This window comes from Crocodylus siamensis, chromosome 5 (genome assembly GCF_052110815.1).
Source record: "Crocodylus siamensis isolate JL-2025a chromosome 5, ASM5211081v1, whole genome shotgun sequence".
In the NCBI taxonomy this organism is placed as follows: Eukaryota; Metazoa; Chordata; order Crocodylia; family Crocodylidae; genus Crocodylus; species Crocodylus siamensis.
The window spans coordinates 134491993-134505772 of NC_143399.1; the positions used below are offsets into that span (position 1 = coordinate 134491993).

The window sequence follows — 13780 nt, forward strand, 5'->3', positions numbered from 1 at the left end:
AGAATGGAACTGACAGGGCAGAGTGATTAAAATGATTTTTCCTAATGGTATAAAGCTGATTACAGCTTTATAGAACTAATTCATTTTTTGTTTGTTTGTTGGTGCAGCATTGTAGTAAAATAGATTGTCAGTTTGGTAATTCAGTTTTCAGTTCCACTTTTGATATACTAATTTGTTGGGGTGGGGGGGAGGTTAAGCTGCTATAAGGAAATAAACTATTACAAGGTAAGGCTTTCATCCTTCAAGTAGTCTATTCATGTGAGTCAAGTAACTTACTGGAAAAATTAATTGTGTACATAAGTGCCTGTAGCACCAACATTAAAAATTGTACTTTATTAACAAAACTTAGTGGCATACAATATATACTTTTTAGACAAAAATGCTTGGGTGTGATAACGGTGAGAATTTTCTGTGAATATCCAGACCAAATTTGGTATGAGTAGGATTTTCAAAAGTGTCCACATGTGTTGGATGGTAATGGTTTCTCATTTTGCATTTTGAGTTTGCCTTATAGAAAATAAACTTGTGACGGTAGATTAGCCTCTTTCATCATTTTAAGTGAGAAAATTTGTAGTAGGAAAAAAGTTATTGTACTAATAAATGAAAAACAAATGTAAGAAACAAGTAGAAGGCATCCGTTTCAGAACATAGTAGTAATACATTTAAGTCGGACTTTTATTTTAATTTTTTTTTTAATTCCATGCTGTACAATAATGTCTGCATAATTATGTATTGCTTTTGGGACTTAGACAGATGTTTCATCTTCTCTTCAAGGTACTCCTTTGTATGCTGCACACTTCCGACCAGGACAGTTTGTGGATGTCACTGCAAAAACGTAAGTTCTTAATTTTTAATATAAAATTTTATACATTTTTCTGTTTTCATCCTGTGCTTTCTATCAGGTACATTCTATCATGTATGCTAGATCTTCCCTTTTTTCAAACACAGTGTAAATTTAGACACTTAACAGACAAAACAGTTGTTAGGAAAATATATTTTTTCTGGAATGTCAACTTCATTCTCTTTACATTTGATATGGAAAGTATATCAGGTGTTGGCACATGACATAAGTAGCTCTTTGAATAGATGAAGGTACTAGAGGCAAGTTGTTTGAATTCCAGTTTCAAAGAAAGATGTACTGCCTGGATTTGTGGGCACAGTCATATGCGAAAATGAGTCACTGTCACAAGCATGTCTCATTATTACTGTTAAAGACATTTGATGGTCAGGTTAAGATGTACATACAGATATGAGTCATGCTGACTTATAGTTGTTAGCAGTATTTTGTAATGCTTGCTATACTCCCATGTGGGTTTTTTAATTCTGAAGGTGTATTGACATATAAATCAAGGCCAAAAGATTTTGTTGTACAGTTAAAAGCTGCTATCTTCAAAGAAGGAATGCAATGTAAAGAAAAATCTGTGCGTTAAATACATTATAGGGAAAAATACTTTATAGTCTTGGGATATTTTCAAGTTGGGAAAACAGTTCTTGCAAAGAGAAATTGGTTAGAAAATCCAGCTACAACACAAAGGCTACGTGATTTGTAAGCATCACGACTGAAATAACATTGGGGGGGGAAGGGGGGATTTAAAAGTATAAGGCAGACTCTTTGTAATTAGAAGTTTTCCTATATGTGTGATTGGTCTGTGAGAAACCACGAGACATGCTTAAGAAGCAAGCCAGGCAGTTGAGGTTCCCAACATGAACAAAAGAAAGGCAGCAAATTACCATCTCTTTTGTGGAAGATGAACAGAGACAGGCTTTCAATGCAAAAACTGTTTGAAAGGGTTAATGGGATGGAAAGACAAGGTAGAAAGATGACTCTAGCAGCAGTCTTTTGCATAATTTGAAGCATGAGAAATGGCTTGGGTTTGTCAGATGCCTCCATGATGTTTTTGTTATGCTTTTCCACATTTTAGCTCCTCTCCTTTGCCAAAAAACTATCAGTACGTCTTTCCCTGGGAGAAGTGGCTTTCTTTCAGATCAGTGATTAAGCGATAGTGGGTGTCAGAAAATAGCCTGCATCATGCCCTGTGAACCATTTGTCTTTTCTCCCCTCCACCCCCCACCCATGACATGCATAATTTCCACCAAATCCCCGATCCCCTTATTACTCTGAGTACATTTTTGTCTCACTGTGGTCTGAAGCAGAACCTGACTATTCCCATCTCCCTTTTATGAAAGGAATATAATACTTAATTGTCTTCCAAGGAGTACTGTGGGGTGTAATAAGCAAATATGTCGACAGTGGTCTCCAAAGTGGGGTGCAGGAAGAAAATATTAGAACTTCTATTTATATTTATAGAAATATACATATATTAGGGGTGCATGCTCAAATTTTTTACTGATGGGGTGCACGAATATAAATATACATATATTGGGGGTGCATGCTCAAAAATTTTTTACTGATAGAGGTTTGCAATCAAAAAAGTTTGGAGAATACTGGTCTAGACAAGGAAGTACTAAGTATTATTGGTTAAGGCTTGACAACAGGGAACAATTGAGCAGCACAGCTATAGCAGAAAAAAAATCTTCTCTTGCAATATGCATCAGAATAACTCCCTGTTTATTCCAAGTAGACAGTGTCCAAAGAGCCCACGCAGGGAATTATTCTGGGATACCTGCAGTAAGATAGCTTGCTCTGTATGGGTTGACCCTTTCTTTGTGTATATTTAAAAACAAAAAAAACCCCACAAACCAACACTGGATAGCCATGAAATTATTAGGTGCCCAGTCTAGTGATGGCAAATGCATGGCTGTTTGAATCCTGGGATAAATGTGGGCTTTAATGAAGGCCATTGAGTATACATGTGTGAGAAGTCTTAATTTTGTATGTGTAACTTCCCGAATATCTTGCTGCTTGGGCAATAACTAATAGATATTTTTTCCTGAATTCACTCAGAGCATTTAAGAAATGCAAAAATCTAGAACTCTTGGGTCAGATTATACATTTTATTAGACCAGCTAAGAAATCTCAAAAAAAAAAATCTTTTTCTGCAAGCTTTCGGGTTCACCAGCCCTTCATCCAGCTCAAGGAAAATTTAAAGATGGTAAAAAGTCCTCATAGGTAGGAAATAAGCTTCATTTTTGTATGGAGGAAGCTGAAGATGGACATCATCTTTAATTTTCCTTGAGCCAGATGAAGGGCGTGTAAGCCCAAAAGCTTGCAGAATAAGATTTTTGTTTTTTAATTTTATTTTTTTTTTGCAGTTTCTTAGCTGGTCTAATAAAATGTATAATCTCTGACCCAGGAGTTCTAGATTTTTGCATTTCTTTTTGTCTCAGACCAACACAGCTACCAAATACATCCCTTAGAACATCTAAGAGAGGTAAGATACCAGCTGGGAATCCATATTGTTTTAATATCAAAAGGAAAGTAAATCCTTGCTTTTGTTTTGTTAATTTGGACCCAGCATAACATTGAGCTCTCCTTCTGAATCTCTTGGAAGTCTAGCCCTATTACTGTGTAGTAAGTAGCTTGTTTTTAAAACAGAGCACTGTATCATTAGTACGCTAATTGAACGTGGGTGAAAATTGTCTTAGAAAATTTCTACCAAAGTCTGAGGGTTCTGCTTTCTTTTTTAGTAGATTAAAAATAGCCCTTTAACTTCTGAGAAACCATCTTAAATATGCAGGTTTTAAGGTTCCTTTGGCCAAGAACTATGCCTTTTTTTCTATATCTTGGTAGGTTTCCCAAAGTGCTAATTAATAATTTGTCATATAAAATAGGTAGTTTGGTACTATTTTAACATTTCAACACTAACTTTAAAATTTTTGAAAATTTTAAAAAGTTTCTTTATAGAGTTGTGAGAAAATTAATCACCTCATACAACTTTATCTCTAGGTCGTGCCAAGTGCTATATAGAAATATTAGAAGACTAAAATTTAGAGCTATTTTCATGGTCTAGTTCAGTTGGTTTGACAGATACCTCAAAACAAGGATGGTAATAGTTGTAATCCATAGTGTATCTCTTCTCTCCAACAGCATCCATTGCTTTTTGTAAAATTATCTAACCTCAGTTGCTCCTCCTGCTGCTTTTGGTAATCTGTTTCATATAATCCTAATATACACATCTCTTAAAAAATTACTGTTAGCTGCTTAACTCTAGTTCTTTGCTTTTGGTGTTCTTATCACATTTTACTCTCAATGCAATTCTGTAATCTTTCCAGTCTGCCTCTGTATCTGATGTTTTATACTTTTTTCTGTTCCTCCTTCCTCCCTGCGTTGTATTATTTTTCTCCATCTGTATTGTCCTATTTTCTGTAACTCTATATTTATCATTAGATCTCCTCATAATCCTTGAGCATACATTAAATTATCTTCAAGCACATTCAATTTCCCCTTTGTGCCCTTTACTTCTCTTACTTTATTCCATTCAATTTCTGGCAACAGTGTTTGGTTTCACTCTGAAGTTTTAATGGGTAATAACACCTTTACCTGCCATTTGTAGGTGCCTATGATGGTGAGAGATTATATGATGGCATAAAAATATCCCAGAAACCTTTTGAGTTTCTTGGTCCAAACTTTGGTGAAAAATGCCTGTAGTATTAGCAGCTGGCCCAAGCTGGCATGGCAGCCAGAAGGCCTTGATATAAATGCAGTTGTTTACTAGTGACACACTTTTTTAATCCAAGATTTTCAAGAACTCTTATCGTGTGTAAGGCAGGGATTTTCAACCTTTTTTTGTTTGGTGTACCCCTGGCAACAGGTCGAGAAGCAGGGAATCCCTGAGCCGGTCAGCAAGCTGGGGTGGCCTGTTGACAAGTGTGGAAGGGGGGGACACATGCAACCATGAAACCAGAAGTGCCCCTGCTTCTCCATGCCACTGCTGCATATCCCCTGGGGCCTTCCCAAGTACCCCCAAGGGTACACGTACCCCTGGTTGATGACCCCTGTAAGAAGTTGTAAGAAGTTAGAATGGGATACTTCTCTCCCTGTACCATAATTAATGTCATTACCAGTCTGCTTGTGGGGGAAACTCACTTGTGGCCTCGGCGGTTGAACTTTGTCTGGAACGTTTCTGGTTGTACAGAGCTTCTTTCTTCTGTTATGCTGGGTTCCCATAACAGAAGTTCTTTCCTCGTTAGGATACCTGTTTTTTTTGTTAAGTGTCCTTTTCTGTAGATTTTTTTTTTTTTTTTGGTATTTATTTTGCATAACTAAAAAACTGGTTGTTTCAGTTTTAGATTCTCAGTCCCTCCAGAGGTAGTTCCTCCTTTACCATGCTTGATTCATAGATTCATAGATGCTAGGGTCGGAAGGGACCTCAATAGATCATCGAGTCCGACCCCCTGCATAAGCAGGAAAGAGTGCTGGGCCTACATTACCCCAGCTAGATACACATCCAACCTTCTCTTGAATACCCCCAGGGTAGGGGAGAGCACCACCTCCCTTGGGAGCCCGTTCCAGACCTTGGCCACTCGAACTGTGAAGAAGTTCCTCCTAATATCCAATCTAAATCTGCTCTCTTCTAGCTTGTGGCCATTATTTCTTGTAACCCCCGGGGGCGCCTTGGTGAATAAATACTCACCAATTCCCTTCTGTGCCCCCCTGACGAACTTATAGGCAGCCACCAGGTCGCCTCTCAACCTTCTCTTGCGGAGGCTGAAAAGGTCCAGTTTCTCTAATCTCTCCTCGTAGGGCTTGGCCTGCAGGCCCTTAACCATACGAGCGGCCCTTCTCTGGACCCTCTCCAGGTTATCCGCATCCTTCTTGAAGTGCGGCGCCCAGAATTGCACGCAGTACTCTAGCTGCGGTCTGACCAGCGCCCGATAGAGGGGAAGTATCACCTCCTTGGACCTATTTGTCATGCATCTGCTGATGCACGATAAAGTGCCATTGGCTTTTCTGATGGTTTCGTCACACTGCCGACTCATGTTCATCTTGGAGTCCACTAGGACTCCAAGATCCCTTTCCACTTCCGTGCCACCCAGCAGGTCATTTCCTAGGCTGTAGGTGTGCTGGACATTTTTCCTCCCTAGATGCAGCACTTTGCATTTCTCCTTGTTGAACTGCATTCTGTTGTTTTCTGCCCACTTGTCTATCCTGTCCAGGTCTGCTTGCAGCTGTTCCCTGCCCTCCGGCGTGTCCACTTCGCCCCATAGCTTAGTGTCATCTGCAAACTTGGACAGAGTACATTTCACCCCCTCGTCCAAGTTGCTGATGAAGACATTAAAGAGTATCGGTCCAAGCACCGAGCCCTGCGGGACCCCACTGCCCACACTCTTCCAGGTCGAAACCGACCCATCCACCACAACTCTCTGGGTGCGACCCTCCAGCCAATTCTCCACCCACCGGACTGTGCAGTCATCCAAGTCACAGCCCCTTAACTTGTTCACCAGTATGGGGTGGGATACCGTGTCAAAGGCCTTCCTGAAGTCCAAGTATACGACATCCACCCCTCCTCCTGCGTCGAGGCGTTTTGTGACCTGGTCATAAAAAGAGACTAGATTGGTCAGGCACGATCTACCTGCCACGAACCCGTGCTGGTTTCCCCTCAGCATAATTTGTCCTGCCGGGCTCTCACAAATGTGAGCCTTGATGATTTTCTCAAAGATTTTGCCAAGGATGGAGGTGAGACTGACTGGCCTATAGTTACCCGGGTCCTCCTTCCTCCCCTTCTTGAAAATGGGAACCACATTGGCCCTTTTCCAGTCCTCCGGGACTTGACCCGTGCGCCACGAGCGTTCAAATATTCCCGCCAGTGGCTCTGCAATGATGTCGGCCAGTGCCTTCAGTACCCTCGGATGGAGCTCATCCGGGCCTGCCGACTTAAAGGCATCCAGTTCTTCCAAGTGACCCTGCACCACCTCAGGGTCCACGCATGGAAGTCTGGTGCCTTGCTGCTGCCTCCCTACACTCCCAGTGAGAGACTTGTCATGCCTCTCGCTTAGGAACACTGAGGCGAAGAACTCGTTGAGGAGTTCAGCCTTGTCCCCTCTGTCCGTCACCAATTGTTTCTGCCCATTTAGCAGGGGTCCTATTCCTCCCTGGGCCTTCCTTTTACTCCCTATATATCTAAAAAACAATTTCTTATTGTCTTTTACTTGGGTTGCCATCCTCAGCTCCATGGTAGCTTTGGCCTGTCTAACTGCCTCCCTACAGCTGAGAGAGAAACAAAGGGTGGTTTAAAAAATCTTGGGTATTGTCTACTAAAATCTTGGCTTTGTGAATTACAAACGATGAAAACTGGTGGTAGTGGTTGTCCTTAATTTTTTCCCTCCCATCAGTTGATTTATGTCTACCTAAAACTGTTGTGGACTAAAAAGCCAATAATTTCTCAACATTAACTACTTTTCCCCAATAAGTTGTTCCAGCAAAAATGCTTTTTAAAAATGTATTTTAAATGGATGCCTGCTGAAGTTATTTTGTTTTTAAAAGTTTCTGAAGTCTTAATTTCAATCTTAGAGAGAATTTCCTTGGTTATCAGAATTCCTTAACTATCAGAATACTCACAGTAATGCTTCTCCTAGGTTGCATAAAAATGCACCAAAACTTAGGGTGCCTGAATTGAATGGTGTTGCTCCCATCATAGAAGCATATATAAAGCAAAAGTTTGTTTTAAATGTGTTCCTTTTCACCTAAGCGGCTAAAATGGTTCAATATAATGATACTTTAAGTCTGTTACAAACAGAAATCATAGGATACAACACTATAGTTAATCTTAAATTTCACAATGATTAAAATATCTCTCCCTAAACATATGTCTGACCAAAAATCCCCTCAAAAATAATCCATTAACATTTTATACAAAGAAGTAGAATGTTCTGTATGTAGTCATAGCCAGTTTATTGCACTCTGTAGTTGAAAGGTCAGAGTTGTACTCAAAAGTTCCCCCCTTTCAGCCCCCAAACAACCATTAGTTTTGGAGCAAGCCCCCAAAACTTTTGGTGCAAACCCCCCAGACTATTTGTGTGTAGGGAGGTGATCTTGCTTTCTTAGTGAAGAAGAAATGTAATTTAAAAGCAAGCTTGGTACTTTGCAGTGTTTTGCAGAGATATGCATCATAAAGTGAGGTTCATTTATAACATTGAGAACTTAGTGGAGGTGCTGCTAGAAGCATCAGCAAAGGGGAAAATGTTTTCCTTGGGAAACCTAATTTCAGGTTCATCTGGAATATGTGATGAGATGGCTACAAGATTTAGGTAGAACCTTTTTTAAAGGAAAGCAAATTTACTGTCGTTCTTCCCCGCATTTCCTTGACACTTGTACAGTTTATATGCTGCTCTTCCTACCCATGCTCAAGGTAGCATACAGTGAAAGAAACAGGATACATATCAATCAGGGAACAACAAAGCAACTTAAATGAGAACTAGAATATCAACATGGGCCCTAAACAGTAACTCTGTGGATTCCTTTCTGGGTTTTTTTGTCAATATTTCTAACATTTTAATCTTTCGTTTTTGCCTTTGAAAATAACCTGCACACATTGAAAGCATCCATATTTTAGTTTTTAGAGTGTTCTGTGAGTACAGTTTCTTGTTTAGTATGACAAAATGGTCATAAATTGGTGATTATTTTCAATTGGTAATCACTCGCATTTTGAAATATGCTCATATTTGTGTAGAGTTTAGCACAAATGTTTTTATTAGTATTTAAAACTGCTTTTCAATGTCTTTCAGTAGAACCAAATACCAGAATTTAGTAGTCTTCTGATAAAAGAGCATTGCAGAGAGGGAACGCATGCATATTTCTAAGCATGAAAATACAATTTGAAGCTTCTGGTTTCAGTTTTCAGCATCTTTTGAAGCAAGAAATCTGTAAAGATTTTGCTTCAATACTTTTTGGAGTTAGTTGTAAACTGCAGGATGCCTCTGGCCTGATGCATGGGTTTTGTTTAACCCTGCCATGCTTTGAAGCAAATGGTGTGATCCTGGAAAGGTGCTCTTAGTGCCCGTTGGGCACATCCTGTGCTGTGCTTAACTTCTCTACAACTTTGCACTATGTTGTAATAAGCATTTGGAAAAGCCTGACCACTGAAAGACCAAGGATCTTAGCACTTTAAAAAAAAAAAAGGAAAGATAAATAGTGGGGGAGGAGGGTTTAATACTGAATAGCAAAATTAAATTCAGACTCAATAGTGTATTTTACTACCATCTTTCACGTTTTTTTAACTTAGTAACTCAAGCCTTAAGATGCACTGTACTTCTAAAAAAAAAAATGTTTCTGCTCATTTACAGCATCTAAATCTCCCCACATCCCTCCCAAAAAAATACCACAGCGAGTAACATTGCCTTTTAGATCTGCTAGAAGTGAAGTGTTTTTTGCTACAAGCTAAATATTAGTTTAATTAGGATGCTTTATTCAAGTGGCTTTCTAAAGAAAAAATTCATTGCATACTGACATTTTATTTGAATCAAAATTAAAAAAATGAGGCGTTACACAAAATTACATGGTTGACTTGAACAGCTGCTTTCCTTCAGGTGACCAGGACAACTGTGTCTAATTAAACTCTATTTTTAATTCCATTTGACCATTATTTTCATTTTATTTAACCTCCATGTTAGTCCTTGCTTCAAATGCCACTGCTTCTACTGCTCTGTAGGGCTACTTTAGGAATATGTGGGTAAATTCTTTAGTGGAGCTAAGGTGCACTATGGGGAAAAAAAGCATTGTGGTGTAGTCAGTTCATCTGATGGAACACAAGTGATGCAATTTATAAAATAAATGGCTTGCAGCAACTTCTTTCACACTGATACTGTCTGTAACACAGATTAAAAGAAAGATCTCTTTTCCAAAGAGTTTATCATCTAAGACAGGGGTGTCAAACTCATGTGACTGCTCAAGCTGGATGAGTAGCATGGGACCAGTCCATGGCCCAGGTCAGACCCATAGATCAATCCTGCATGCCAGATTTAGTATGTGTCCTGGATTTTTTGTGGGTATGTCTCTCGAAGTCCTATCAGTTCTTTAATTGTTACAAGAGTTTTCAGTCCATTCAGAAGTGAAAATGTGATGGTTGCATCTAGTTCTAATCTTTGTGTGAAATAGAGTACTACATGCTTGATTTGTACAGTTTGATTTAAACTTTTGTTAATAGCTCCCCATTTTCAAAAACTAAGTTCACTAAGTTCAATTGTTTAGATTTTCTTTAAAAAATACAGTTAACTTGTAGTTAAATGTCTAATTCAGTCTCGGTGCAAGAGACAGACCACGTTTCGTGCAAAGGAAAGAAGAATTTGTCAAACCTCAGTGAATATTTTTATATTTTAGTTCAACCAATACACAGATTTAAGTCATAAGCATTTGTTCAAAATGGAAAAAAAACCCCCAAAACCATAAATAAGCAATTGGATTGTAACCAGGGAGCCGGGTTTTCAGTCATGGAAAAACGTGGTAAAACCAGATTTTCTCCTTTTAAGGAGAAAAACACGGAATGGTGAGTTTCCCTTTGCAGGCTGGCAGAGTTCCAACCTGCGGGGAGTGGAAGGGGGGTGACCAGGTAGGGGGCATGTGTGCATGTACACATGCATATGACTGCCAGGCATCCTGGGGAGTGGGATTGAGGCCCCCATAGTGAGGGAGGGAGTTGGGCAGGGCTGGGGCTGCTGCTGTGCATGAGGCAGGTGCTGGATGCTTGCTGTGGGTTTGGGTCTCCCCATCCTGCTGCCCTGCCCCTGGGGCCCAGCGAATGGGACCCAGCACAGCAGGGCAGAGAGGGGCCAGGCAGGGAAGCTTGATGCTGCTTCTGCAAGCCCCTGAGCCACCATGGCGAGGTGTCTCCTGCCCACGCAGAAGCAGTGGGAGGCACAACTTTGTGCCACCACCCCCACAGTTGCTGGGCAGACAGGGAGTGCTTTGCTATGGCAGTGCTTGGCTCAAAGTGGCAGCATCGAGTTTCCCCACCCTGCTCTTCCTTGCCGCGCTGGGTCTTGCCTGCTGGGCTGCACAGGCCTCTGGGGGAAGGGCAGCAGGGCACAGAGCCTAAGCCCACAGCGGGCAGCCTGTACCTACCCTCCCCCCATGGGCTTCTCTCTGGCCATGCCACCCATGGGGGAGGGGGAGCCAGACTCTGCTCCGCCACAGCAGCTGCTGCCTGCCATGGACAGGAGCCAGGGAGGCAGCAGCCAGGGCTCTGGCATTTCTGGCGGAGTAGGAAGCTGTGGACCCAGGTAACTGGCCCCATAATCCTGGTAGCTGAGGGCCCCCTCTGGCAGGGGTGGGGGGCTGTGGGTGGCAAGTGAGGTCCACCAGCAGGGCCCAGGAGGCGGTGGGTGGGAAGTGAGGGAGTTAGGGGTTTTTAATCAGAGAACTTGTGATTATTTTTTTTTTTTTATTGGAGAATTTGCAGTTTTTAAACAGAGGAAACTAGGTTCTCTGATATAACAGAGAGCAGGAAGTATGTAGTATGGCATACTACTGCACTGCAAAGGTTGTCGTTGAATTGGAAACTTAATCCCACAGTGCAGTCCTGTTGAAAACTAGTTTTGGAGCTTTTACTAGAGTAAATAATTTTCCTAGTGTGTTGGTGCTTAAATACATAAACATGTTTTGGTAAATTTGCTTATTGGTTATATTTTATAAACCATCCATGTTAGTATGAACTGTACTTCATATCTAAAATTTGGACCATCCAAATGAAATATTGAGATCAATGCTTGGCAGTTTGACACGAGGGATTATGCTGCTTGATTAAAGTTGACAGGCCCATTTTCTTTTGCTTATTAGTACTTTCACGTGACAGATTGGTGGGGTTTTTGTGAATTCATTTTTGCAGCTAAAGAATTAATTATGTCCCAGTCTGCTCTTGGTGTCATTGTTCATCAGTTATTTGGAGACCCAGTTGCGTTGAGTTTTGGGAGTGTTTGTTATGTCTGTCTTACAGCTAGATGCTGGGCATGGCTTACTTTAAAAACACTGTCAAATAAAAGATATTTGTGTGAGAAGAATAGATTTTCTGCACAATGTAGATGTGTGAGTTTTCAAACACTCCCACGTCTAATGTTCCTCTTAAAGTCATAAATTCACAAATGTTGCTCAAATCTAGACAAGGTATAAGACATGAACACAAATGCACATTCCAATTTTTTTTTATCTACTTATTTTTCCTGGAAGGCTCTGGACAGTTGAAGAACTAGTAAGATTTTGACACCACAAAGGGCATATAAGTGGGAAAAAGGGATTTGTAATCAGACTGCAAACTTTTCTTGTCTGTGTTTTTTACCATTTTCCAATCAAAATAGATTCAATCTTTTTAAATGTAAACCATCCTAAACAGGAACCGAGCGTATTGTATAATGTTGAGCATATAGTTTTGTTTAGGAAAAACATCTGACCTATAGAGGGTTGGACCAAGGATTCCTTTGTACAGTCTGCCTCTTCAACTGAGAGATGATAATGCCCTACTTCATCTCTTTGTTCTTCATAGTCCTCTACCAAAAACAAGAAAACAGTAATTCATTATTCCTAATATTTCTTTAAAAACAAAACAAGCTATTTAGAAAAATATTTGTCTTTTCCCACTGTCTTCTAACAGTAGTTCCAGACTTTCTTTCTACAAAAAACAAAAGAAAGTCATGGGTTGTGAAATTACCATTTTGTGGCCTGCTTGCTTTTAAACATGGTTTAATAACATTTTTTCCATCTGTGAATTTGATTACTTATCACTATAAGTTTTTATAGATCTGCCAAAAGTACAGTATGGATATTAGAATGCAAATTCTGTGAAATTAATAGTAAAATACAAACTATTGGGCACCACAAATTTTAAAAGATTTCAGAAATTTCAGATTAACTTGCTGCACATATGGCTCTCCCAGTGTATGTGCAGTCACTTAATCTTTTAATTTTCAGATAACTGTTCATATCTGTTACGTCTGGCATGTGAGCCTTTTATCTTTATTGTATGTTTCTTTATATGCTGTCATTTCACTCTGTTAATACTGTGTTTTAACAGTGTATAAACGTCGTGTAGGATAACTTAACAATTGACAGTATCTTATGTGACAAGATGCATGGTTAAATCAGAAGCACTTGTTTTTAGGCTCAAAGAAGGTGCTGCGTTTTAAAATAGTAAAGTACCGATGATTTTCCCCCACACATCAATTAATGCTTTATTTGTAGTTGTTTGAATGAAACCGGGAATATGACATTTAATTTGATTTCAGTCTTTCCTTAAGTGTTGAAGACCTCTAAATCATGATGAATACAAAGTGTGATAAATAGTCACAAATGCAAAAAGCCTATTGTTACAGGTAATGAGTATTATTAGTGTACCACTTCATTTTATGCATTGTTAAAATGTAACCTGGAAGGATGGCTGTTTTTGTGCAGAATACAGTGGATAAAAGAATGTTAAATTACTGGTTTTAAGGCCTACCTTCGGCAAGGTACTCAAGCATATACCATACTTTAAGCGCACAAACAATTCTTTGGTTTCAGTGGAACTATTCTCATTAGAGATGCACTGATACATTGGTCCATATCATATCAGCACCAGTAAAAGGAAAATTGACATTATCGGCAGCCGACTTTTTTTGGCTGATGTGGCCGATAATGTTGCTGATGAATGCTGTATGCATGCGTGCCGCCGCATCATGCATACGGCCAGCCTGGCAGCTTAGAGAGCAGCCATCTGGCTGGTAAGCCTGTTGGGAGGGAAGAGGTATGGGGAGGGGGGCAGATGGATGCCCGTGCAGTGACGGAGGGTGGGGGCTGGGGCAGGCACTGCCCAGCCAGGGTGGAACAGGGAATGGGAATGGGACTGAGCCACAATGGGCTGGAGCCAGGGTCAGTGCTGGGGTCCTCCCGGCAAGGGGCTGAGCCAGGGCTGCACTC

The 13780-nt window shown here is 40.3% G+C and overlaps 1 protein-coding gene across 1 annotated transcript in view; it reads left to right on the plus strand.

The window, feature by feature from the left end:
• MRPL3 (mitochondrial ribosomal protein L3) overlaps positions 1-13780 on the plus strand; it is a 58669-nt gene that overhangs the window by 12978 nt on the left and 31911 nt on the right. Inside the window, exon 6 of the mRNA XM_090046385.1 lies at positions 775-835. Within this exon, the coding sequence (XP_089902511.1) occupies positions 775-835 (61 nt within the window). The remainder of the gene's footprint in view (positions 1-774; positions 836-13780) is intronic.